Genomic DNA, 25,277 nt, shown 5'->3' with positions numbered 1-25,277 from the left:
TGATTTTGGGGAGTTTTTTTATCTATTTGTGTATTGGATGAATGGTATTATATATTTGTGTATTTGGTTATTAATTTGTGTATTTAATTATTAATTTTGTATATGTGTGCATTTAATTATTTTGTGTATTTGATTATTGATTTTGTGTATGTGTGCCTTTGATTATTTTGTTAAATAATTTTATTTAAAAAATATTAGTAAATTGATTTAAAAATATATTAAATATTGTTAAAATTTAATACATTAATATTTATTATTAAATTTCAAAATAAATAATAAAATTTTATAATAGTGAAAATTATAGGTAAGATAAAATAAATAAAATTAAAATTTACTAATAAATAAATAAAACAAGGAGTCAAATAGAGAGTACGGTCGAAGCAATTATAATTTTCGAGACAAAGTTAAAATAAATAATAAATTATTTATAATGTAATAGGGAGCAGAATATTAAGCGTGGTTAGAGTTAGCCTAACTATCATCAAATGCAGTAATACACGAGCAATTAGTATAATTATTACAGGTAATATTAATTATTATTTTATGATATATTTATTATATTTTATTTTTAATTTTAAAATAATTCATATATAGGATCTTGTTATATTGCTTGATGCAAAATGTAAATGGTGGGTGTGTGGGTCCCATACCCCCCGTAGAGCCTATACTCCCTGCCTTTTATTTTACCTGTATCGGGTAACATAAGAGTTACCCAACATAGGCAAGGTTGAATCTAACATCTTATTTGATAAACATTCAATTTTTCTAATTTTATAGTAATAAATGAATATTTTAGAATTTTCATGAATTAATATTATTATTTTTTAATTTAGTGGTGATTTATATATTTTTTAAATTTTAAATTATTTGTAATTTGATCATTAATATTTTATTAATTAACTATATGTATATTATTTGAATGTAGTTAGATGCATACATTAAATCTATCTAATATTATTAAGCCTAATAATTTTTTATTCTACCTGAACTTTACACGTCAAAATAACACTTTATATTCATAAATGTTTATTACTATTACAGTAACTTCCACTATCTTAAAAATTTACAAACTAGATGAAAAACAATAATCAAACTACAACTTCTAACAAATAAAAAATATATCAATATGTTTTCCTCAAGATTTTATAAAAAAACTTATGATGGTCAAATAAAATAAAGGAATTTGAGCTTCAACAACTTGAAGGGTTAGAGATAATTTTTTTTATTTATTAAACTAAATTTTCTTAATCAAAAATGATATTTGCAAAATTTTGAATTAAAAAAAATATAGGTTATTTGAAAATTTCAAATATTTCATAACAAAAAATGAAGAACAAAGTGGACCTGGATTAGGACACTAAAGATGAAGATGAACAACAAAACAAAAATAAAAACAAAAGGAGAGAATTAATCTACTCGAATTAAATATTATATACGATAAAAGTATTATAATTTTATGAGAAATATTTTATAATTTAATGACCCACGACTACAAATTCAGTTTAAATTGCAAGTTTTGTTAAGTATTTTTATTACTTAAACTTTTATTGTAAAAAATTTATGTGTGGTTAGGATGTTAGATATAATAATAGGAGTAATGCCTTGACTGTGACAATTTATAAATATGCTAGATATTACAACAATTATATTATTTATACTGATTCAAATGTATAAATATATGACGGTTTCTTGAATTATTATTTTTTAAATATAAAATTAAGGTTATAATTGACCTTAAGTGGATATTAAAATTTAAAAAAATATATATCGTAAAATCAAACAAGAATAAAATAACATAAGATATTTCAGTACAAAATTAACAAAATCTATAATATATTTGAAGCAAAAATTTATTTCAAAAAAATTAAAAATTAATACTAATAATATTTATAAAAAATATATAACTTAAATATCACTATTCTCTAATTATAAAAAAATCTGCGCATAACGTGAAATAACGTCTAGTTTCATAAATAACTCAATTAACGCAAGATGGTCGCAATTTTATCTTTATCTCCTCCGCACTGTCTATTGATGGTCACGTGGTATTGCAGTATCAGGAAGGGTAGATTGGGCATTTGAGAGGGGCCATATGTGATCGAGATGTTTTCGTTTAATCGTGAAGTGGAGCCGAAGGGCCAAAAGTGGAACCAAGAAACCGCAGAAGAAGAGGAGAGAAGAGGGGAGGGCCGGCCGGTTGGTGTTCGGGTGCGAGCAAGCTTCCGTTTCCGGCGTGTCCATGCCAAATCCAGCGGCTCCGGCGTATAAAACCAGCCCACCTGTCTGTACTTACTTCCGCCCTTTCTATAAATGTTATTTTCTATGTAGCGCACCCCATACATACATATTATAAATCAATCCCCCGATTTTCTCTCTCTCTCTCTCTCCCTCCCCTCTCTATCTACACCCCAACCGTATTGTGCTTTCACTCCCTCCCGTCTCCCCTCCACTCTGAAACTCAAACCCTAGATCCTTCCCCATTGCCTCTCTCTTCACAAGCCCTGGCCGCTGCATCCCGACAACCTCCCACACAGGCAAGTTCCACTCACAATGCGCGTTTCTCTTGCGTTTTTGATTTCCCCTCCCTCCACCTGTCTGCCTGGAGAATAAAAAACCCGAAAATGGTTTCGTAAAAGAAGAGTGGGCTTCTTTGTTTGAATTTTGTTTTGTTTTTTCCCCCTTGATTTGAAAAGTTGCTGCGAGTTGTTGATTTCTTGGGTAATTCGTTCGCATCTCGTTTTTAACTGAAACTTAAGGCGGTTTGCTCTGAAAAAAAGAGAGATGCATGATCAGAGGATCTGCCCCACCTTCGGTGCATGTTGTTTTCTCCAATTTCAAATTTATCCTTTCGTTTCTCTTTTTGAATTTTAAGTTTGCGCACGAAGAAGAACCGTATTGAGACGTACTATATAATATTATATTTTTCTTTAGACTTTAGAGTTTGACTGATTTAAGCGAGGTGGAGATGGAGGATAGTGGAAAACGGGGCCAGGAATCGGCCGCTGACGGACAGGTCTCGGAGATCAACCTCGTTGACGCGAATGTTGATCGCCAAGAAGAAGAAGAAGAATTGCCTGCCGAGGCAGTTGCAGAGAACCAAAACCCCCCTGACGAAAGGTCAGAGGAAAAGAACACTCCCGACAAGGAGCCTGACGACCAAAACCCTAATGAAAATTCTACCGAGGACCAAAACCTTAACGATGGCAAGGAAGCGCCTGTACCGGAATCTCACCAGAGTGAGAAGAAGGAAAGATTGTTGAACTTGCCTACTGAGCCAGACGTGCCCACCCCTGCTGCTGTTACTGAAGCTGGCGAAGGTCTTAATGGGTCGCCTGAAAATAAAGATGTGGGTCATGATACTGGTCCAGGGGGTCAGCATGAACCCGTTACTCCCAATACCATTTCAAATGTCAAAGCTGAAGATAACAATGAAGATAACAGTAGAGATACATCCAATAATTGGTTGAGCGTTTCACAGGTATGCCTGAAACCCATCCAGATTAGATTGTATTTTTGAATAAGGCAGGAACAGGTTTTGAAGTTTGAACATTTGGGTATTAGAAAATTAAATAACATTATCACAATCCAAAAGGTTTGTGATGGTTGGATGCTAGAATTCATGTTGTTGACTCCGTGTAGTGAGATTAAGGGCTGTGATTGTTGTTGTCAGTGTAGTATGACAATCCAAAGGGTTTCTAAACGCAAGTTTGATTGCAGATGGAAGAGGATGATGAATGTGGAAGTCCAGAAGAGCAAGCAGCATTTATGAAGGAGCTGGAGAGTTTTTACAGAGAAAAGGCCTTAGAATTTAAAGCTCCTAGGTTTTATGGGCAGCCGCTGAACTGCCTCAAGTAAGTTATTTTCTGGCTTTGATTGTATTATTTCCTACCTTGTTTTAGGTTGGGCCTAATCTTTTTGCTACTTTTGTGTGTTTTTATTTCCTGGTGTTAGACTGTGGAGAGCTGTCATCAAATTGGGTGGATATGACCGGGTAGGACATGCCTTCTTTGTTTCTGTTTTTGTCATATTCAGATATTTATACTAATGGTTTCAAAAGAACCATGCAGAATTTTTTGATGGCCCTTGCATGTAGCTTGGAGCTGATTTGATTCTATCATTGCCTGTTCTTGAAAAGCTGGTGTCTTATGAATTCATTTAGTAGGTGGGAAGAATAAAGCATGATAGAGGTCTGCAATGTATACTTAATGCCTTGTATAAATCAATAAATTGTTACCAACATAACTGAATGCTTTTATTCATTCTGAAATCTTTCTCCTCTAGATTAAAAAAACTTAAAGTTTGCCTTTTACTTATCAAAAATTTGAAATGCACCTTCACACCTCAAAGGAGGTAAATCTAGAATGAGGTCATTGCTTCTTCCTTTCATTTTTCTTTTCTTTGAATAGGAACAAATGAATACATGAATGATCGGCATCGCACTTGGTGGGACTAAGGCTTCCGTTGTTGTATGAATGAAAGGCACCAATAGGGTGCCACTTGTATGCAAAAACAAACATGAGCCTAACAAAAGTAAGGTTTTTTAAACAACCCAACTCCAGATCCAAAGGACAAGCCCACTAAGGTTTCCGTAGACCTGGGGTTGCATAGAATCCTAGCCGCAACCTGATGCTGGTCTCTGCATTTCAAAGATTGTTTTCAGCCAAACAGAAGGTGGTGGCTGCAACATGCAGTCACCTCTGTGGTGTTGCTTTGGAGGAAAGAAGGTATGATGATTTTGGGCAATGGCACTGGAGAATGCATTGAATGGAAAGTGATTTGTGTGTATACAAGAAACAGAGTGTGAGTGATGCAGGAGTGTATTCTTTATTTATTAGGGTAGTCATTATTTTATTTTTACTTGTTTACTTATGAATATTATTTGATTTATTAAGTTTTGGAAACTTTTTTTTTTGTAATTATACTGGCTTTAATGAATAGCATGTGACTAGCATGTTACTTTTAATATTGATGGGTGGATAAAGATTAGGAGGATTCCTTTGTGATCAATGGCTAGGATTTATTATTGCCGTAACCTAGTATAAATGGCTTTTAAGACTCTTTGTAGGTAGTGTTTCACCCTAATTCAACTTTTTGAGGGTTTTTAAACCCTAATTTTGATCTTTGTTTCAGATTTGATCTTATGCTGTTTTAGCCCAATTTTGCATTTTATGCTGATTCTTCCTTTCACATGGCATCACAGTGGTATTAGAGTGAAATGATGTATAGTTGTGTTAGGGTTTTCACTTGAGAGCCATGGTTGGATGGATGCACTAGAGGCCTGGAGTGGAAGGGGAAATCAAGTCCAAGAAACAGAATTGGCTGCAATGTTGTGTATGTTGAAGATTTGTTGCGAGTTGTGCATGTTTTGTGTTGGCAGGAACGTGAGGAAATCTATATGGAGATTTCAGAAGATGGCCATGACCCTTTTGACATGCCAAAAGATGGTATCAGGGAAAAACTTGATAATAAAAAGATGAAAACCCCTTTCATGATGCTGGAGTTGCAGATTTGAGGTGCAAGGTAGATTGAAAGGATAGCTGGTATGCCCATTTGATTTGTTTGGTAGTGGAATCAAAGTAGAAGTTGATGATTTCAATGGAAAGATGGATGTCAAGGACAATTTGGATTGGGACACAGGAGTAAGAATTATTTATACTGGAAGCCTATGCCCAAAAATAGGAAAGTGTTTTTTCTGAAACTGAAATTGAAAGGCTCTGCCCTTCAACGGTGGTAGAGAGTTGTAGGGCAGTGTGCTCGGCAAAGGAAGCCATCACTTGAAGGCTAAGATACGGAAGCAATTTTTGCTGGTTGTTTATGCAGGGGAGATGCGTAAGAGATTTCATTTTGTGAAGTAAAAGGGGATGACTGTGGAGGAGTACACAACTGAGTCTAGTAATCTGTCAATACATGTTGGGTTTAAATGAAACCAATGAACAACTAACCACACGCTATTTTTCCAGTTTGAACTGATCTATAAGAGATGAGATGGGAGTTGTATGCTTGTTTAACCTTGAAGATGCTTGGTAATATGCTTTAATGGTTGAAAGGAAGGCAGCTCATTATGGTGTTAGGCATCTTTTGATGAGTTGATGGACTACTGTGTCAAGTCCCAAGGTTTGTTGCTGTCCAAGGATTGTACAGTCCACAAACTACTTCAAGAAAGGACCAAACAAGCAGAAGTTTTTGAAGGACAACCTCTAGAGTTGTTGGGTGTTCAAGTTGCAGCAAAAAGGGGAAGGAAGTCTTGTGTTTTAGAGCTTCAATGAGTGCTGGCAACAACCCGATCCACCTTTGATGTTTCAGTTGTCATGAGTTGGGCCATGCCTCTTATTCTTGTCCTCAATGTCGATTTAATTTGCTAGAAGCTGAAGTTGAGGATGAAGAAGACATTGGAGAACTTTTTTATGATGAATATACTGAAGATGAGGAGGAAGATATTTACTTATTACCTGTCTAAGGTGCAAGTCTTGTTGAACAACAGGTTTGATCTATTCACAATTTCAAATTTCAACTATTTTTTGCTTCTTTATGAATAGGTAGTCTTTGAGCAAGGCAAGACTGATGTAGCTGGCAAGGTGGCAACCCCACCTCCTTGGGACGATCTGGACATGGTTGGCCAACCTCCAATAGAAAGCACTTGGATATTTAAAGAAGAATTGTAAAAAGTTGGTCCTATCTTTTATGATCAATGCATCCAAGTTTTCTTGTCAGAGCCAGGTTTATTTTCGACCCAAGGACATTGATGTAGGAGCATATTCTTTATTTATTTTCATTTTATATTATTTTTGTTTATTTAGTTATGGTTAACGTAATACCCTGTATTACATTCTATTTCTGTGTCAGCACTTCCGGGGCTGACAAGGCTGGGAATGGAATTCGAGAGAATTCCAGTGAATCAGGAAGAGAAGGGGAGGGAGAGAATGTGAGGGAAGAGAGAGAGATAACAGAAAGGAGAGAGAGAAAGTGAAAAATATTCTCATTAATCATTGGGAGCATGGCTCTAGTACACTCAGCTTTATAGGCTGTTAGGGGATTCTTCTAGAAGGCATGCTGCGACTCAGCTTGCCCACTACCCTGCCGAGGCTCATCCAACTGAATTACAAAATGGGATGGACCCTTCTACCCCTCTACCTTGCTAGCTACGTGACAAATTCCCCTCTTCTTAGAAACATTTCTTGTCCTCAAGAAATCACAAAAGTCTAGCCACCCGAGGGAACTGTTTGAGTAATTCCGGAAGGTATTCCCAAGTTGTGTCGTCTGGGGGCCGGTTGCTCCACTGGACCTGCACTTGAATCAAGGGTAAGGACCCTTGGTAGATGACCCTCTTGTCAATAATGGCCATAGGTTCAGATTCCTCTAGGTTCTCCTCCTCCAAGTTGGGTGGTTCAACACTTACCACTTTCTGTGACCCTACTGATTTCTTGAGTAACGATATATGGAAGACCGGATGGATGCCTACTCCGTCTGGTAGCTGTAATCGATACGCTGAGCTTCCAACCTTAGCTGTTATTTGGAAAGGGCCAAAGTATTTAGGTCCCAACTTAGAAGGGCGCTTGCCTGTGAACGACTGCTGCTGAAATCGCCTGACCTTTAAGTAGATAGAATCTCCTCCTTCAAAATTCCTTTTAGTTCTCCTTCGGTCTGCCAGTTGCTTCATTCGATTTTGTGCCATCATTAATTCTTGTTTAATAACCTGGAGGGCTTCCTGTCTTTGCCTCAAGTATCTATCCACATCCCTTTCCACATTGGAGTAGTGCATCACTGCTAGAATGAGTGGCAGTTTGTACCCAAAGAGTGCTTCGAAAGGCGATCGCTTGAGTGAGCTGTGGAAGTTTGAGTTGTAGCACCATTAAGCTAAGGGCAACCATTGATTCCAACTTTTCGGCCTGGTGAAACACACACACCGTAGGTAAGCTTCCAAGCACTGATTTACTCTTTCTGTTTGTCCATCCGTCTTCGGGTGGTAGGCTGTAGACATATGTAGGCCAACTCCTAGTTGTTTGAACAGTTCCCTGCAAAAGTTGCTTGTAAATATCTTGTCTCTGTCGGAGGTGATGGACAAGGGCAGGCCATGTACCTTAACCACCGAATCTAGTAGTATCCGGGCCACCTCAGAAGCTGTAAAGGGGTGACCTAGGCTAAGGAAATACCCAAATTTCGTCAATCTATCCAGCACTACGAGTATAGTGCTCTTCCCTTCAGATCGGGGTAATCCTTCCAAAATCCATGGAAATTCTCTGCTATGCTTGGTCTGGTATCTCTAATGGTTGAAGTAAACCAGGGTAGGGAACTTGCTCGTGTTTGCATTTTTGGCAGATTGAGCATGCTAGAACATAGGCTGCCACTTCCTTCTTCATTCCCGGCCAATAGAATAACTGTTTCACCTTGTTGTAGGTTATATTGAGGCCGGAGTGTCCTCCCATGGGGGATGCATGCAGGGCTTGTAAGATTTGGGTTCGTAGTTCAGGGTCTTCCCCAATCACCATCCGTCCTCGATACCTCAATAGCCCCGCCTTCAACGTGTACCTCTTCTGTTCACCCCCATCTATGGCGAGACTGGTCATGAGTTCTTGAGCCCAGGGTGTCCCTTCATAGCTGCATGACACCTCTTTGATCCAATTGGGAACAAGTATAGAGACCGCCTGGCATTCCCCATTTTCTTCCCTTCTGGACAGTGCATCAGCCACTGTATTTTCTTTGACCTTGTGGTACTGGATGCTATAATCTAGCCCTAACAGCTTGGTGACCCCTTTTCTTTGTAACTACGTGTGTAACCTTTGTTCTCCTGAGAACTTGAGGCTTTCATGGTCGGTCTTGATAATAAATGAATTTCCCTCCAAATAACATCTCCATTTGTCCACTGCCATTAGCATCGCTAGTAATTCCTTATCATAGATGCTTAGTCCCAAGTGTTTGGGAGTTAAAGCCTGGCTAAGGAAAGCTATCGGCTTGCCGTCCTGTGCCAACACTGCTCCCACGCCCGTGTCACATGCATCTGTTTCCAATATGAAAGGCTTGGAAAAGTTTGGTAGAGCTAAAATGGGAGCTTGTGTCATAGCCTCCTTTAAAGAAGTGAAGGCGGCTGTTGCCTCCTCTCCCCATACAAACCCATTCTTCTTGAGCAGTTCGGTCAGAGGGGTTGCTAATTATCCCATACCTCTTAATGAACTTTCTGTAATAGCCAGTTAGCCCTAAAAAACCCCGCAGCTCCTACACAGTCTTAGGGGTAGGCCACTCCACCATGGTAGTAATTTTTTTGGGATCAGTAAGCACGCCCTCTCTAGTGATTATGTGCCCAAGGTATTCCACCTTTTTCTCTGTGAAGGTACATTTAGACTTTTTGACAAACAATTGGTTAGATTTGAGGACTTGAAATGTGGTTTTGAGGTGGGTTAGATGTTGTTCCATGTTTGGGCTGTAAACTAAAGCCCATAAACTAAAATATCATCGAAGAAAACAAGGATAAATTTTCTGAGATATGGGCAGAAAATGTGATTCATGAGGGCTTGAAATGTTGCGGGGGCATTGGTTAGGCCGAATGGCATTACTAGGAACTCATAGAGCCCTTGGTGCGTGCGGAAGGTGGTTTTGGGGATGTCCAAGGCTTTCATTCGGATCTGATGATAACCAGATCTGAGGTCTAGCTTTGAAAAAATTGTAGCTCCTGATAATTCGTCAAGTAGGTCGTCTATGATAGGGATGGGGAACTTGTTTTTGATGGTGTAGGTGTTTAGTTGTCTATAGTCAACACAAAACCTCCAACTACCATTTTTTTTTTTTACCAGGAGTACAAGGGAGGCAAATGGGCTCTGGCTCGGCCGAATGACCTGTTTGGATAGCATTTCTTTTACTAGACGTTCAATCTCAGCCTTCTGAAATGGGGAATAACGGTAGGAGCGGACATTGATAGGTTCGGTGTTTGGCTTAAGATGGATAGTATGTTCTAGAAATCGGTTCGGAGGTAAGGAGGTGGGTTCCAAGAATAGTTCCTCAAATTCAACCAATAGAGAATGTAAAGAATCAGTAAATGGTACCTCGCTCGGGGTGTTGGCTGATGCCTGTAATTTGAACCACGGACTGCCCATTGTGTACTCTGTCGACCTTCCTTCGCACACCTCAATGGCATAGATCGAATGGAGCTATGTAATGGTCCCTTCGTCCTGCTCCATGAGCTTCTGCAGATGGCTGCCTGAGATTGCCCGGCACTCTCCTCCATCCCCGCTCCCTGTTAAGGTTACCCTTTGCCCTCCTTTATCAAAAGTCACCTTTAGCATGTTGAAGTCAAATATGAGAGGGCTGACTGTCTTCATTCAATCTACTCCCAAAACTACTTGACATCCACCTAGTTGTAAAATCCTTAGTTCTACCGAAAATTCATGCCTTTGCATCTTCCATGTAAACCCTGGGCACTTGTATTAGCTGATCATCTTGTGACCATTAGCAACCATGACATAGAGGGGAGCGGTGGGTTGGAGGACGCATAGTAGTTCCTTGGTTGTGCTTTCGTCCAAGAAACTATGCGAGCTCCCACTATCTATTAATATCAGAAGCTTCCTTTTCCCAACATTACCTCTGATTTTGATCGTTTTCTCCGAAGGGTGGCCCTCCAAGGCGTGAAGTGAAATTTGTCCTCCTTCCTCCTCTTCTTCCATTTGTTTTTCGGTGTCCTCTTCGGGCATGTCATCTCCCCCTTCGTCATCGTCCCCTTCCATTTGCATTAGTGCTCTCTTGCACTGGTGCCCCACTGTATATTTCCCCCCACACTTAAAACACAAGCCCATTTGTCTTTTCTGATCCCATGTAAGGGACTGTAGGGGACTAGCTGCAATCGGGGCCTTTGGTGGATAGCTTCCCTTTGGCATTTGGGAATTGCCAACCTTCTGACTCCCCCCTGCCGGCCCTTGCCACCCCACTCCAGACCCTTTTTGTACGAGTCTATGCTTTCGAGCGAAGGCCTCCAGGGACAACTCATGCAGGCGAGCCTTCTCAGCCGCTTGTCTGACTGTCGTGGGTTGTAGCATTTTCACCATGGGTCGCAGCTCATCATGCAGTCCACTAAGGAAGTTGGACACAAAGTACTGCTCGTCTAGCATTGGGTGGACGTGTCCTAACCTCGATTTCAGCTCCTCAAATCGGGCCTGGTACTCCTCCATTGTCCCATCTTGTCTCAGCTTATTAAACTGCTCCACCACATCCGTCAAGCTGCTTTCCCCGAACCTGGCACAGAATTCCTCAACAAACTCCGGCTATCTCCATTCCTGACGTCTAGCACTCCAGCTTTGAAACCATGAATCTGCTGCATCGTTCAAGTATGTAGCAGCCATGTTGACCTTGTTTTCTTCCATCACCTGATAGTGATAGAAAAAACGTTCGCACCTTCTTATCCACCAACGAGGCTTCACTCCCTCAAACACTGGTATCTCCATCTTTGGGATGGGAACGTTATTTATAGCACCTAAGCCTCCTCGCATGGTCGCCTCTCCTGCAGGCTCCATCCTCTCATCTCTATCTTGACAGCCCCGTGCTCCTTGGAAAATGGGAGCAATAGTTGTTCTAGGTGGAAAATCCATTGGTAAGGTCGCGTTTGGTTGTCGAGAAAAAATGGCCAATGCAACGTTCAACTGCTGTCTTAGTCCCGTAAACTCCATTTGGAGATGAGCGAAGTCATCCCTCAAATTTCGCTCCATTTCGATAACATCTGCCCTCATCCTGCTTATGTCTTCGTGGGTATTTCTGATACCCGCTTCTATCATTTCCAACCCTTCCTCCACCAGCTCCTGGCCATGTCGCACTCCTTCGTCTATGGCGTCTAAGCGAGCTTCCATTTGTTTCATGCGGGTACCTTCCGCCATGGTCGTTGGCTGCAGCTCGTCGATACGGGACCGTAGGCTCTGATACCAATTGTCAGCACTTCTGGGGCTGACAAGGCTGGGAATGGAATTCGAGAGAATTCCAGTGAATCGGGAAGAGAAGGGGAGGGAGAGAATGTGAGGGAAGAGAGAGAGATAACGGAAATGAGAGAGAGAAAGTGAAAAATATTCTCATTAATCATTGGGAGCATGGCTGCAGTACACTCAACTTTATAGGTTGTTAGGGGATTCTTCTAGAAGGCATGTTGGGACTCAACCTGCCCACTACCTTGCCGAGGCTCATCCAACTGAATTACAAAATGGGATGGACCCTTCTACCCCTCTACCTTGCTAGCTACGTGACATTTTGGATGATATTTATAGTAAAAGTTTTAATTTGGAGGGTTACTTAAGAAATTCCAAGCTAGAAGTGGTATATGTGGAATTTGAGAGAAAAGTTGTACAAAAGTGTAATAAACCAAATTTGGAGAAGTTTTGAAATTAAGGCTGAAGTTTCAAAACTTAAATTGGTAGTTTTGTAACCAAACTAGAAAACTGAAAAATTGGAATTGTTGACATTTTGGTGCAATTTTCAGGCAAACCCATGGGTGAATGGCACGTGCAAGTTGACAAGGGCCATGCTAGTGATTTTATTACAAGCCCGAAGGTATGTTAAACTTGAAAAATGGTTAACCTGAATGGAAAAGCGAAGAGTACCATGAATGGTATTATTCCAACTTAATGCAAACGATGGCTGAGTTGGTGTACAATTAACCTGGTAATTATATGGTTTCAATCCTCCCAGAAGAAGTTGTCCACATGATAATAAGGGTGGCACTTAAGCTGGTGAGCCACCAATTTCCTTAGGCTGCAAGTCATGAATAGGAAAACAATAAAAGAGAAGGAAAGAAGATAAAGAAGGAAGAAAGTGAGAGAGAGATAGGGAGAGGAATAAAATCGGGTCGAATCGAAAAAATTATGAAAATTATCTTTATAAAAAATTTCTAGGTTACATAAATCATAAATGTCTTTTAAAAAGTTAAATTATGTATTGAAACAAGGCTGAACATGTTCATTAGGCTAAAGGCCCAAGGTTCATGGCTGGCCTACTCCTTATGAGGTGTGACAGTATGTCTCCTTATACTACTTGGCCAGTGTCATGGGCCATCTTGTGAAAGTGATATGTAGTGCTTTGCACTTGATGCAGAATGTTTAGCAAATTGGAGAAAATTGGGAACTAGAAATTGAAAAAGATATAAGAGAGAAGGATAGTTAGATATCACAAAAAGAAAGTGAGAGAATTTACAGGGAGAAAATTCTAGAACAGAAGAAGAGAAAAAAATGATGGTGAGAAGTGATGATTGATCTGGAGGGATAGCAAAGAACATTGAGCTTACTGCTGAGGCAAAAGAGGACAACCCAACCCGGAAAAATTCTCCATCTTGAAGGCAAACTGGTGAAGAGGCAGCAACAGATGGATTATTCACCTTACTGGAAACATGTTTGGGCAGGTATGAGTTTAGGCTTGATTGCACATCTCCATCTTTCACAGAGAGGGGAGAGAGGGAGTGAAGATTTGGAGAAGTTACATTGGTTGCACTGTTCATCTCTAGATTTGGTTGCTTCATTTTATCTCCTCATTTGATGCATAGAGGAGGTTTGAAGATTCCGAGCTACTTGGGTGTTATTCTTTTCCTGATTTGAAGTGCACAAAAATTATCTTTGTCGGTTTTCTGTTTTGCAACTTTACATTTGAATAAAGTATTTTCTGACATTCCTTGTTTAGTCTTTTCACATGGTATATTTATTTAGGTTTTCCAAGGCTTTTCCATTTTATGGGGCTATCAACATGTCCTTCGAAGTTCCAAATCAATTTCCCTCCCTCCAGCCTATACTTTCTCTTGACGCATATTTCCCTAGCGAGAGGGAAATTTAGAGTGTAGTACACAATATTTTAATTATGTGTGAATGTGTAAAATCAATTTGTTTCTAACTTTACATAAAAACATTATTTATTTGTTTTTCATATATGATGTTACTTGACTAATTTTGAAATTTATTATAGATTTATATGATGAATTTTTTTATTTTTACTTAAAGCTCATTTGTGCGGGACTAGTTAATAATTAATTGGCTCAAAACTTCCTCAAACATGTAAAACCTTCTCTAACGTGGGAACTTGCAAAGAAAATTCAGCTCCAGGTCAAAATTATTCGAGGGAATTTACTTCCTCAAACTTGTAAGGTGCTATCTAACATGGGAACTTACTAAGAAAAATTTCTGCTCCAGGTCAAAAATGTTCAAAGGGGAATTTACTTTTACAATTTACAGGCCTTTATGTTCCTACTTCAAGATTCCTCTGTAGAACCCATTCAGAGATAGGTGGAACATTTTCCTTGGGTTGCTACAATGACCACCTTTTATGCATTCTTGCCTTGACTCTAATTAAGAAGTTGCCTTTATTCTCAACCTTGCTGATAATATGAAGAAATAATTGTTCTTTTCCTTTTCCTGACAAAAATGTAATTTTGGAGAATGAGAATAACAGTACATTATGATATGGAATATAGAGGCAAAATGGCAGTGAAAGATGCAATGTCAGATCACGTAATCACTGTTTATGGTCTTTCACTGTGAGCTATGAGAAATAAGAAGACACATTACCCTGGCCAATGTTTAATGTCCTGCATAGGTGTGTACTTTTCTTGATTACTCTTCTAAACATATAGAAAGAAAAGCTGGTAATTTTAATCTAGTATAATTATAAGGGAAAATGTGTAAAATTTTATGTTTACTTTAGAAAAAATTCAAACATTTATTCACTAAGCTATTCCTGACTAGGGGCCTTCCTATAGATGGGGATTTAGAGCTACAGACTCTTTGCTGACAAATGTCAGAATGCTATTTGCTTCATATCAACAAGCATCCTTTTACTCTTCCGTGAGGACTTCTAGGGCCAGAAGTCACATTGTATGTCTGAGATGCTTCGTCTTTCAGTAGCTAAATGTTTTGAAATTATTCTATTAAAAGATAATTCCCGCCCCAAACTGCCTGTTGCCGCTTGAAATTCTAAAACCACTTATTTTTGAGTTTAATATCAGAGCTGTATAACTTTTCCTTAATTATTTATTAACAAATTGCACATATATTTTCTCTTACCTTTCTTATTCAGTTTGTTGGGTATAAAATCTATATTTCTTGACAGACCAATATATATTATGTGTTCTGTTATTTGGTTTTAAGTTAGAAAATAGACAGAAGTTCTTTTGGGGGAACTTGATGGTTCATATTTTTCAGTAAGTGTGACCATAAACTTGTTGCTGGATGAGTAGTATTATTACACAAGTCATTCTTATTTTTAACTTTAGCTTAATAATATTCATGAAAAAAATAAACCAGTGTTATTTTAAAACAATGCTACCATTGTTATTAGCATCATGCTTCAATTAAAATATTCTAAATTTCTGGTAAGATACTAGTAATAAGATTGCTCTGCAATCTTCCTTGTATGCCTATTACATAGTACAAATCTATCTCTATTCTCTAATTAGATGGATGTTAGGTTGAACTGCATGCTTAAAAATAGTTAGTACTATGTAATATTCAAATTATGTCTCTTGACTAGTTCACCCATGTGCTAATTTAGGTGCTTGAGTGTACTCGAGGAATTCTTTTGCTATGGCTGGGATTTTGAGATGTTTGTTAAAATGATGATACATTAACCAATTCCACCCTGGGAATGTGCAGGTTACTGGGTCCAAGTTATGGCGGCAAGTGGGAGAATCGTTCCACCCCCCTAAGTAAGGATGGCATGACAGTTCAATTTAAGTCTACTCATGCATGCAAAACTATGTTTATTCCCATTTAAAATACACAAATCCATGACCTTGAGCACTGCTCTTCCTCCTCCTCTGGTGCTGGTTTTGCATATTTGGTTTTAATCTCTGCCAAAGTGAATCTATTCTAATTGCAGGAAGATGTATTATGTGAAAAGCTATATATTTTCTACCAAGACTTTTTTTTTTCAATATTGAAGTTACTACTTATTTCGGAACCATCTTCTCTTACTTTTCTCTCTTTAAGTTGTTTTAATTTGATCTGCTCAACTCTCTCTCTCTCTCTCTCCAGGACCTGCACAACTGTCTCATGGACATTCCGCATTTTCTATGAGAAGGTAATGCTTATGTTACTCCTTAATGTTAGTTCTGTACAATTTTAATCAATTAGTTACCAAATACGTTTTCATTTTTTTCCTGTTTTAATTCTGCGGGCATGAGAAGGGTTTTCAGATACTAGGCATCTGTTTTGCTAACCAACATCCAAGCATTATATATGAAGTGTAGATGATGTCAGCAATGTTTTATATATTTGTATGCCTTAAATCCTGGTTGAATTTTCTTTTTTGAAATCAATTATCTTCTGAGTATGTTCTTTCCATATTGTGTGGAAAACATATTTGTTCATTTTGTGCCTTTCAGTACTTTTCAAAAATTGAGATTGCATAAAGATTGATAGGATTTCTGTTGAAGTTTCTCAATTATCCATTTTCATTCTTTTCCTTTCCAGCTGGAGATCATTCGGCTAAGGATTGGGATGTTTAAGTTTAGGGAGACTTGGAAATTTTATTTGCCTTTCTACCATACTTGTTTCATGAGGTTTTATGATGTTATAGTTATACTATTTTTTGCTTAAAATAAAATCACTCTGTATTAATATATGTGTGGAGCAAGGCTATTTTCAAATTCCACTAGTCAAGGTATATATATGATATTTGCATTCTTTGGCCCGAGTCTGTATTTTTTTTGGAACATGAAAATTATCTGTGGATATGACCAGGCACCTGGGCAGAATCACATGGTTGTCATGCTAACTGATAGGACATCCAATTTTGCTTCTGCCCTCAATGGTCAATGTAGGTAAGGCTATTAGGACACACGCAAAGATGTAAATTATTAGGATATTTATTTGACAGGGACACATTGATGTTTATGTACTGATAAAAAGTTTAGTTTTCAGGTAGTGCTTTATTCCTTTTTCACAACAGTGGGTACAGTGTACGTCTGCTTGTAGCTTCTACATGACAGATATATGCTGTTGATTGGTAATATTAATTTTTTGTTTGCACAGGCACTTCTGGAATATGAAAGGCATAAGACGCAAAGTGGTGATCTCCAACTTGCTGTTGCAGCCATTCCTGAGCCTTCAAATGCTGAAAATGAAGTAAGTTTGTCAAGATTGACTTGTATTCATGTTTTTCCGTGGAATTAAGTGATTCAAGATTGCATTATGTATAGTTTATTGATTCATAGGAAAAGAAAAGGTTAATGAGTGGTTAAATGTGCAGGTCTAACAATTTCGAAATTATATGCCTGTTATGAGGTACAGGAATTGTGTTTTGAAAGCTAGGTACTTTCATATAGGGTGCCTGCAGCTTCTCCTACTTGTCCATTCCTGGGCCACTTCATTTATTTCTGTGGAAATTTCTTCCTTGCATATATATATATATATATATATTGGAAAGAATTTCCTCTGTTGAGAAGTGCCATGCACTCCCGTTTGTGAATTCTTAGGTCTTCATTTGTTTTTATGGTAAATTCTTCCTTGTGGGATATATTTAATGGAATGAGTTCTATGCAAAAATGATTTTTTTTTTTTTTTCTTTTGATGCATTTACGAAGATCTTTACTTGGTGAAACTTGTTGAGGTAAGTAAAGTCCACATGAAAGTAATGTTTTCATAATTTTGTGAAACTAAGTTTAAATAATTGAAGCTTAACAAAAGAGGTAGAGCAATAAGTTAACTCCCAAGTATCTTGGTGGCTTTTTGTATGATTATTATGTGTTTTACATTATGATAATTGTATTTTCCACTACGGCAGTAATATACAAATAGGAGCTATATGCAGAATTTTGTAGCAGGATAATGTTGATTGTTAATGACCATATATTAGGAAGGAAAACACTAGGAAAGTTGCTAATGATTACACAAAGGCCACTGCAATGCCATTCTTGTCGTATTTTAGTGAAGGGAGTCAGAAAATGAAAAAATAATTTCAGGTGACTGTATGAGGAACTATCTGAGGGCAAGTCTTAGTAGCAATTGTAAAGTTGCTCCTTTGTGACTGGAAGGTTATAATTTTTAGTTGTAGAAACAGGCTATTTGCAAAACAAGGCCAAGGCTAGTACAAAAAAATGACCCTCCCTAACCTTCGCAAAGCAAAGTGAGGAGCCTTGTGCTTTGGGGATGTCCCCTTTGTAGGAGGAACTATTCATACAAGAGTGTGCAACTGAAATGTGGTTGAGGTTCTAGTAATTGAATTTGGTAGTTTTTAAATAGACAAGGGATGCAAAAATATTTGAAATTATGAGGATTTTTTTTTTTCTTTTTTGTTTTCCTTGTGGCTGAGGTACTTTTTCTTGTTAAATCATATGGTTTTGCTCGGAAGATGTGCTGCCTCCCTTCCTTTCCTCCCATTCCCTCATAACACAAAATTTCTAAATTACTTGTGAAGGCAAATGGTTACCAAGCTCCAGGATCAGGGAGGGCACGAAGGGATGCTGCAGCTCGTGCCATGCAGGGTTGGCATGTTCAGCGTCTTTTTGGTTATGGTGAAGTTGGTGAACCTATTATTAAGGTCAGTTGGAACTCATTTCCTCTAGAATCAATTTTCTTTTCTCTAGCAATCTTGATTTATCCTTTGATATTGATGCACTTCATTTTTTTGACTTCTATTTGTATCTTTTGTTGTATAGGATAAGAACTTGAATAATATGCCAAAGCGTGAAAAAAGTCTCAAAAGCATTGGTATGCTCCTCTACATATCTTCATCCTTTGAGAAATTGCCCTATGAAAAGTTTTACTGAATAATATATTTTTCAACTAAAGCTTTTCACTGCAACAAATCTTAGGAAAAAAGTCTGAGTCAGATGGAACAGTAATAAGAAAATAGTAGTATGTTGGTCAGTAACTTTTCTTTTTCTTTTTTATTTTACTGTCTTTAGTTTCTAACAAATCTTAGGAAAATTCTCATTAGGAGACTTATTACAGTAAAATATAATTGTAGATTGGACAGTATTCCTAACTCTGCTCTTGATTCTTTGTTCTTTGAGTTACTGTTCTTAAGCTTCTAAGGACATAGGGATCGTAGCAATTTTAGTCCCTTTAGTCATTCACAACTTGAATTTTTAAGCTGTCTCAGGTTCACTTAAACAGAAGAGACCAACAGAGGTGGAGCACCCTGTCAAAGCTGCACGAACTGAAACAGCTAAGCAGTTAAGGCTCTGATCATGTCTTCCTTACATTTTCCTATTATTCTTGTGCATAATCATTCAAAAAAGAAGTCTGTGAGCTCCATGTTAAATTATCATCTATTGTTTTTATATCTTTTTACTTTTTCATTAGGGTTTGCTAGGAGTTAGCCAGTGCACCAATTCTTATTTTCTTATTATCATGGTTGTTGTTACTGTACTACTTCCTTGCCTATTTCATTAGCAGCGATGTGTCACAACTTGGTTACTCCACCAAGCCATGTGACACTTAGCTGGGAACCAAGTCCTCTTGGTAACTAAGATTAACATGATATGCTTCGGGAACAACTATCTGGCTGAAAGATGTAGGCCAACTTGGAGAATGCTTCACTCTGTTGAGAATTGGATGATTTGGAGAATGATTATAAATAAGGGGAAGGGAGGTATATATACACGTTGATCTCCTTAACCAATGTCCCGAATCTAATAGATCTAATGACCAGTATTAGCTTCTAAAATTGTAACCAAAATGTCTAGATATTTTTCGCCAAATGAGAACGTTTAGAACTGTACATGACAAGATAATTCTAGTGGGTTCTAGCATGTCCAAGTTGTGTTTCATGTAGTTGCTTTTGTCACATCTCGTTATGGCTGTGTGGCACTCAGACTCTGTTTCAAGGTTGTCCATGTATTAATTAAATATATGCATCTACATTAGTGTAATTAGTAAATATATCCATTTATTATTTATTAAATACATGCATCTAGGTTAATTCTTTCTTAGAGTTTTTTATTGTTATTTTATATACTAGTATTAGTGTATTTTAGTGTATCGTTTTGGATTTATCACTATGTCTATATTTTTATTTATAAAATATAACTTACATATTATATTATTATTTATTTTTACTGTTGTTTAATATTATTTTATATATTAAATATATGCATATAGATAAAATGATTTAAAAGATATTATTATATTAGCACTGATAAGCCTTAATCCCACTAGACATGGTTGATTACATGAGTTTTAGCGTTGTTAATGCCAAAATCTGTGTGTAAAATATTCAATTGTTTTTATGCTATCTGTTAGCTATTTAAAGCAACTCTTGTCCTTCATTCAGGCTTAGAAGGATTACCACAAGTATAGTTTAGAATTAGGATAAATTCCACTTAGACTGCTTGTGGCTTAGGCCAGTTTTATGCCGACCCCATGTGGTTTAATCTTAGCATTTAAGGTCCTTGTAGTTTACTCTTTTTTTTTTTAAAGAAGACTCCCTTTCATTACCAACAGCGTTAAAAAAGTACAGCCACATGGGGTCTAAGTGGCTGTACTTTTTTATTCACACACGGACACAAACAAATTCAACCCCCTCCTCTCTCTCTCTACATTCAACCCCTTCCACACTTCATAAATCCAATCACATTGAAAATTGCTGAAAATGACTGTTGGAAAATTTTTGAACATCAAAGAACGTTTTCCTTGAAAGATGTGCTATAAATGGTCAAGAATGTGCATACATATGTTGACCATCAAAGATGTGCAACAATGTTGAAGATTGCCTTTTGTTTCTGTGCGTGAGAGTATTGAATTGAAGAAAGATGTGGAGGCAAAGCTTTTGTTTGAAAAATATGAATAAAGATGTAGAAATGATTTTTTTTTAAATCTCAAGCTTTTGTTTTAAAATTTTGATGAAAAATGTGGAATTGAAGAAAATTAAAGCTTTTGTTTGAGAGGGAATCCATGAAAAATCTTAGGTTATTCAACACAAGTTAGATAGGATATGTGAAAGATGAAAAAGAAGCAGTACATTTGAAATATTTCTCCTCTCATGACTTACACTCGTCTCTTTGGAACCAATTAGGCAGCACAAGGGCTCTTCCTCTCTTTACCAAAGCTTAAGAATCAAGAGATAGTCATTGCTTTGGGAAATTTCCATCCACGAGTGTTGTTGCATTGATGAGATTGGATTTGGGATTGATATTTACTTCAATCTGTTGACTATGACTTCTTCAATGTATCACAGTGAGAAATAGAAGGCTTTCATATGAATATATGTGTGTGCGCTTAGTTAATGGAAGGAAAAACAAAGGTAGGTTTATATATATATATATATATATGATATATCTATAGTTACATGTGTGTTATGTTATGTGGATTTGGGGGTTGATTTTCATTTTTTTGTTTGTTTGTTTGTTTGTGGGGAAGATATTCCTATACTTTTTGAACAGAACTGAATAACCTAAGAAGGAAACCTTAGGTATGAATGGAGATTAAAAGAAGCAATCAAACTCACAGTTTGTATTGAGTGTATGACTTGTATTTATACATGTTCTATGCTACGGTTGTAATCCTAATTTTACGGGATATAGGATACAATCTAAATTTAAATAAGTTACAAAGATAGATAGGATAAGATACAAAATTTAAAAAACTCAAGTAGGAGATAAGTAGCAGATATCTCCTTCCTTTTCTCAATCTTTATCTTCTCTTCTTCCTTATCTCCCTCATATTCAAACTCTGGTTATCACCTTATCTCCTTCCCTTATCTTCTTTCACGCATTTATCATTAGTTGAATCGGATTCTCCAACACCCTCCCTTAAGCTAGTGAATAGATGTCTCTCATTTCTAGCTTGCTAATGAATGATTCAAACCCCCATCTTGATATGGCCTTTGTAAATACATTTGCCTCTTGACTAGCTGTAGGAAGATAGGTTAGTTTTATTCCTCCTTGTTCAATTTCCCTTTGTATAAAGCTTCTATCAATCATGACATGTTTCATCTTGTCATGTTGGATGGGGTTATTAACAATGTTTATAGCTGACTTACTGTCACTATAAAGCTTTGTTGGTAAAGTCAGGGGCATTTGTAGGTCTTCCATCAGCTGTGCCAACCAAATTAACTCACAAATGCCTTGAGCAAATGCCCTAAACTCTGCTTCTGCGCTACTATGTGCCATAATTGATTGTGTCTTACTCCTCCAAGTGACTAGGTTTTTCCATAGTTTAGTACAAAAACCAAATGTTGATCAACTGTCCATCATGGATCCTGCTCAGTTAGCATCAACAAATCCTTCAGCCCCTCTAGTATCACTCTTCTGGAATAATAATCCCTTACTTGGTATCCCTTTTCGATATCTCAAGATGTGGTAAACTACAGCTAAATGTTGCTGAGTAGGTGAGTGCATGAATCGACTCACAAATCACAATACTCACAACTTAAGCAATATCCAAGTGAGTGAGAGATAGATAAATCAACCTTCCAACTAACCTTTGATATCTTCCTTTATCAATTGTTATGTGAATAAAATAATCTGTGTATATTATCCACAAGTGTACAGTACAAGCGTATATATATACATACACGTATTAATTAATTACACTAATACCCTTACTTATTTTATTTAACTCTCTTCCTCAAGCTGGAGCATATACATTGAGCATGCCCAGCTTAGTACAAATATAGTTCACATGAGACCTTCTAAGTGACTTGGTGAGTAAATTAGCCAGTTGATTGTCGGAACCCACATATGTTGTAACTATATCCTCAAAGAGCACATTTTCTCTAATAAAATGACAATCAATTTCAATATGCTTGGTTTTCTCATGAAACACAGGATTAGAAGTAATATGCATTACAGTTTGGTTGTCACAAACCATTTGCATAGACTTAACCTGCGTAACTCCTAACTCCTCAATTAATTGTTTCAACCACACTAGCTCACATGTCATGGCCATTGCCCTGTATTCAGCCTTTGCATTGGATCTGGAGACAACAATTTGCTTCTTACTTTTTCCAGAGACTAGGTTTCCACCCATAAAATACACAGTATCCAGATGTGGATCGTTTGTCACTAGGTGATCTTGCCCAATCAGCATCCGTATATCCCACAATCTGACTGTGTCCATGATTTTGATACAATACACCCCCAAAAAAATATGAACTCTAGACAAATTATGAAAAAACGTTTGGGCGTGGGCGTAACCCTTCATAGCGACGCGCTACACTGCCCACGTGTAGTGTCAAGTGAGCTAGGACCGCTGCATCGGCGCCCGGATGTAGTGACAAATGAGCAAGGGTTCCCGCATTTGCTTGGACGGATGTGGGTAAAGAAGTTAGTCCAACATCAAAATCAAAATCAAAATCAAAACCAAAAACAAAATCAGAAACAAAATTAAATTCAAAGTCAAAGCCAAAAACAAAATCATAGATTAAGGATTGGGTCATGGAACATAGGAACATTAACATGCAAAGCTATGGAAGTGGTAGATGTGATGATTAGGAGAAAGATTAATATTATGTGCCTTCCAGAGACTAGATGGGTAGGGAAAAAAGCAAAAATTTTATCAGAAAATGGATATAAAATATGGTACATAGGAAATGATCGAGCAAAAAATGGAGTGGGGATCATTATGGATAAAAGCTTAGTAGATGAGATAGTAGATGTAAAGAGAATAGGGGATAGGATTATTATGGTGAAGGTTATTTTAGGAAGAATGACTATGAATATCTTTAGTACATATGCACCACAAGCGGGGTTAGGTGAGGAGATAAAAGCAAAATTCTGGGAGGACCTAGAGGGACTTATACAAATGATACCAAGAGGAGAGAAAGTGATTATAGGAGGTGACTTAAATGGTCGCGTGGGTAGAGATGGAAATGGCTATAGAGAGGTACATGGAGGGTATGGATTCGGGGAAATTAATAATGAGGGTAAGTCTATTCTAAATTTTCCAATGGCATATGGGCTCATCATAACCAATACTAGGTTCAAAAAACGGGACGAACACTTAATCACATATAAAAATATCACATCAAGCACCCAAATAGATTACTTCCTCATGAGACAAGAGGACCGGGTATGTTGTAGGGATTGTAAGGTGATATCGGGAGAGTGTTTGACTACTCAATATAGACTTCTAGTACTTGACGTTCAAGTAAGAAATTGGAAGAGAAAAAATCACATAAAACAAAATCCAAGAATCAGGTGGTGGGATTTAAAAGGGGAGAAACAACTAATCTTCAAAGAAAAATTAAGGGGTAGAAGAGAATGGAATGGAGAAGGACATACAAACCAAATGTGGAGAGAAATGGCTAATGCCCTGAGAAACACAGTAAAGGTAATGCTTGGAGAGACAAATGGTAGAGCCCCTAACCTTAAGGAGTTTTGGTGGTGGAATGAAGAAGTGCAATTGAAAATTAAAAATAAGAAAAATTGCTATAAGGCTGTATATCAGTGCAACAATGAAGAAAATCAAAAAAATTATAAAGAATCAAAAAAGGCAGCAAAAAAAGCTGTTAGTGAAGCAAGGTTAAAAGCATACGAGAATCTATATAAACGACTTGATATAAAAGATGGAGAAAGGGATATATATATAAATTAGCTAAAGCAAGAGAAAGAAAAACAAGGGATTTAAATTAAGTGAAATGCATAAAAGATGAAAATCAAAATGTATTAGTGAATGAGGGAGCGATTAAGGAGAGATGGAAGGAGTATTTCACAAAATTATTCAATGATGATGACGACACAAGAGTTAGATTGGGACATCTTAGTAACTCCGAAGGGAACGTGCGCTATACATTTTATCGACTCATAAGTCCAAATGAAATAAGGCAAGCATTAAAAAAGATGAAAAATCATAAGGCGGTGGGACCGGATAATATACCAATAGAAGCATGGAAATGCATTTGAGAAGAGGGTATCTCCTGGCTAACGAAATTATTTAACGCGATTCTTAAATAAAAAAAGATGCCAGATGAGTGGAGGAAGAGTACTTTGGTCCCTATATGTAAGAACAAAGGAGATGTTCAAAACTATGAAAATTACAGAGGAATTAAGTTAATGAGCCATACCATGAAACTCTGGGAGAGAGTAATAGAGCAGAGGCTCAGAAAAGAAACAGAGGTCTCAGAAAATCAGTTTGGTTTCGTGCCCGATAGGTCAACAATAGAAGCTATATACCTACTGAGGTGCCTAATGGAAAGGTATCGGGATCATCAGAAGGACCTACATATGGTGTTTATAGATCTAGAAAAGGCCTATGATAGGGTCCCTAGAGAAGTATTATGGAGGGTTTTAGAGAAGAAAGGAGTTCGAATAGCCTATATACAATCCCTTAAGGACATGTATCATGGTGCAGAGACAAGAGTCAGAATATGCGGAGGGGATACTGAACCGT

At 37.4% G+C, this 25,277-nt stretch overlaps 1 protein-coding gene across 3 annotated transcripts in view; it reads left to right on the top strand.

The window, feature by feature from the left end:
- Window positions 1-2,118: 2,118 nt before the first annotated feature.
- The window catches only part of LOC127808059 (AT-rich interactive domain-containing protein 5), a 37,514-nt gene continuing 14,355 nt past the window's right edge, over window positions 2,119-25,277 (top strand). The window contains exons 1-10 of one of the 3 annotated variants that reach the window (XM_052346392.1): window positions 2,119-2,534; window positions 2,932-3,478; window positions 3,718-3,851; window positions 3,952-3,991; window positions 15,597-15,649; window positions 15,978-16,023; window positions 16,977-17,069; window positions 18,361-18,483; window positions 18,602-18,653; window positions 19,039-19,120. In XM_052346392.1, coding sequence (XP_052202352.1) covers window positions 2,966-3,478; window positions 3,718-3,851; window positions 3,952-3,991; window positions 15,597-15,649; window positions 15,978-16,023; window positions 16,977-17,069; window positions 18,361-18,483; window positions 18,602-18,653; window positions 19,039-19,120 — 1,136 coding nt within the window. In that variant the 5' untranslated portion in view covers window positions 2,119-2,534; window positions 2,932-2,965. The remainder of the gene's footprint in view (window positions 2,535-2,931; window positions 3,479-3,717; window positions 3,852-3,951; window positions 3,992-15,596; window positions 15,650-15,977; window positions 16,024-16,976; window positions 17,070-18,360; window positions 18,484-18,601; window positions 18,654-19,038; window positions 19,121-25,277) is intronic. The other 2 variants (XM_052346393.1, XM_052346390.1) reach the window with 2 other exon arrangements.

This window comes from Diospyros lotus, chromosome 8, assembly GCF_014633365.1.
Source record: "Diospyros lotus cultivar Yz01 chromosome 8, ASM1463336v1, whole genome shotgun sequence".
NCBI lineage: Eukaryota > Viridiplantae > Streptophyta > Magnoliopsida > Ericales > Ebenaceae > Diospyros > Diospyros lotus.
Note: the sequence above shows the minus strand (reverse complement) of the source record. Positions and strands in the feature narration are given on the sequence as shown.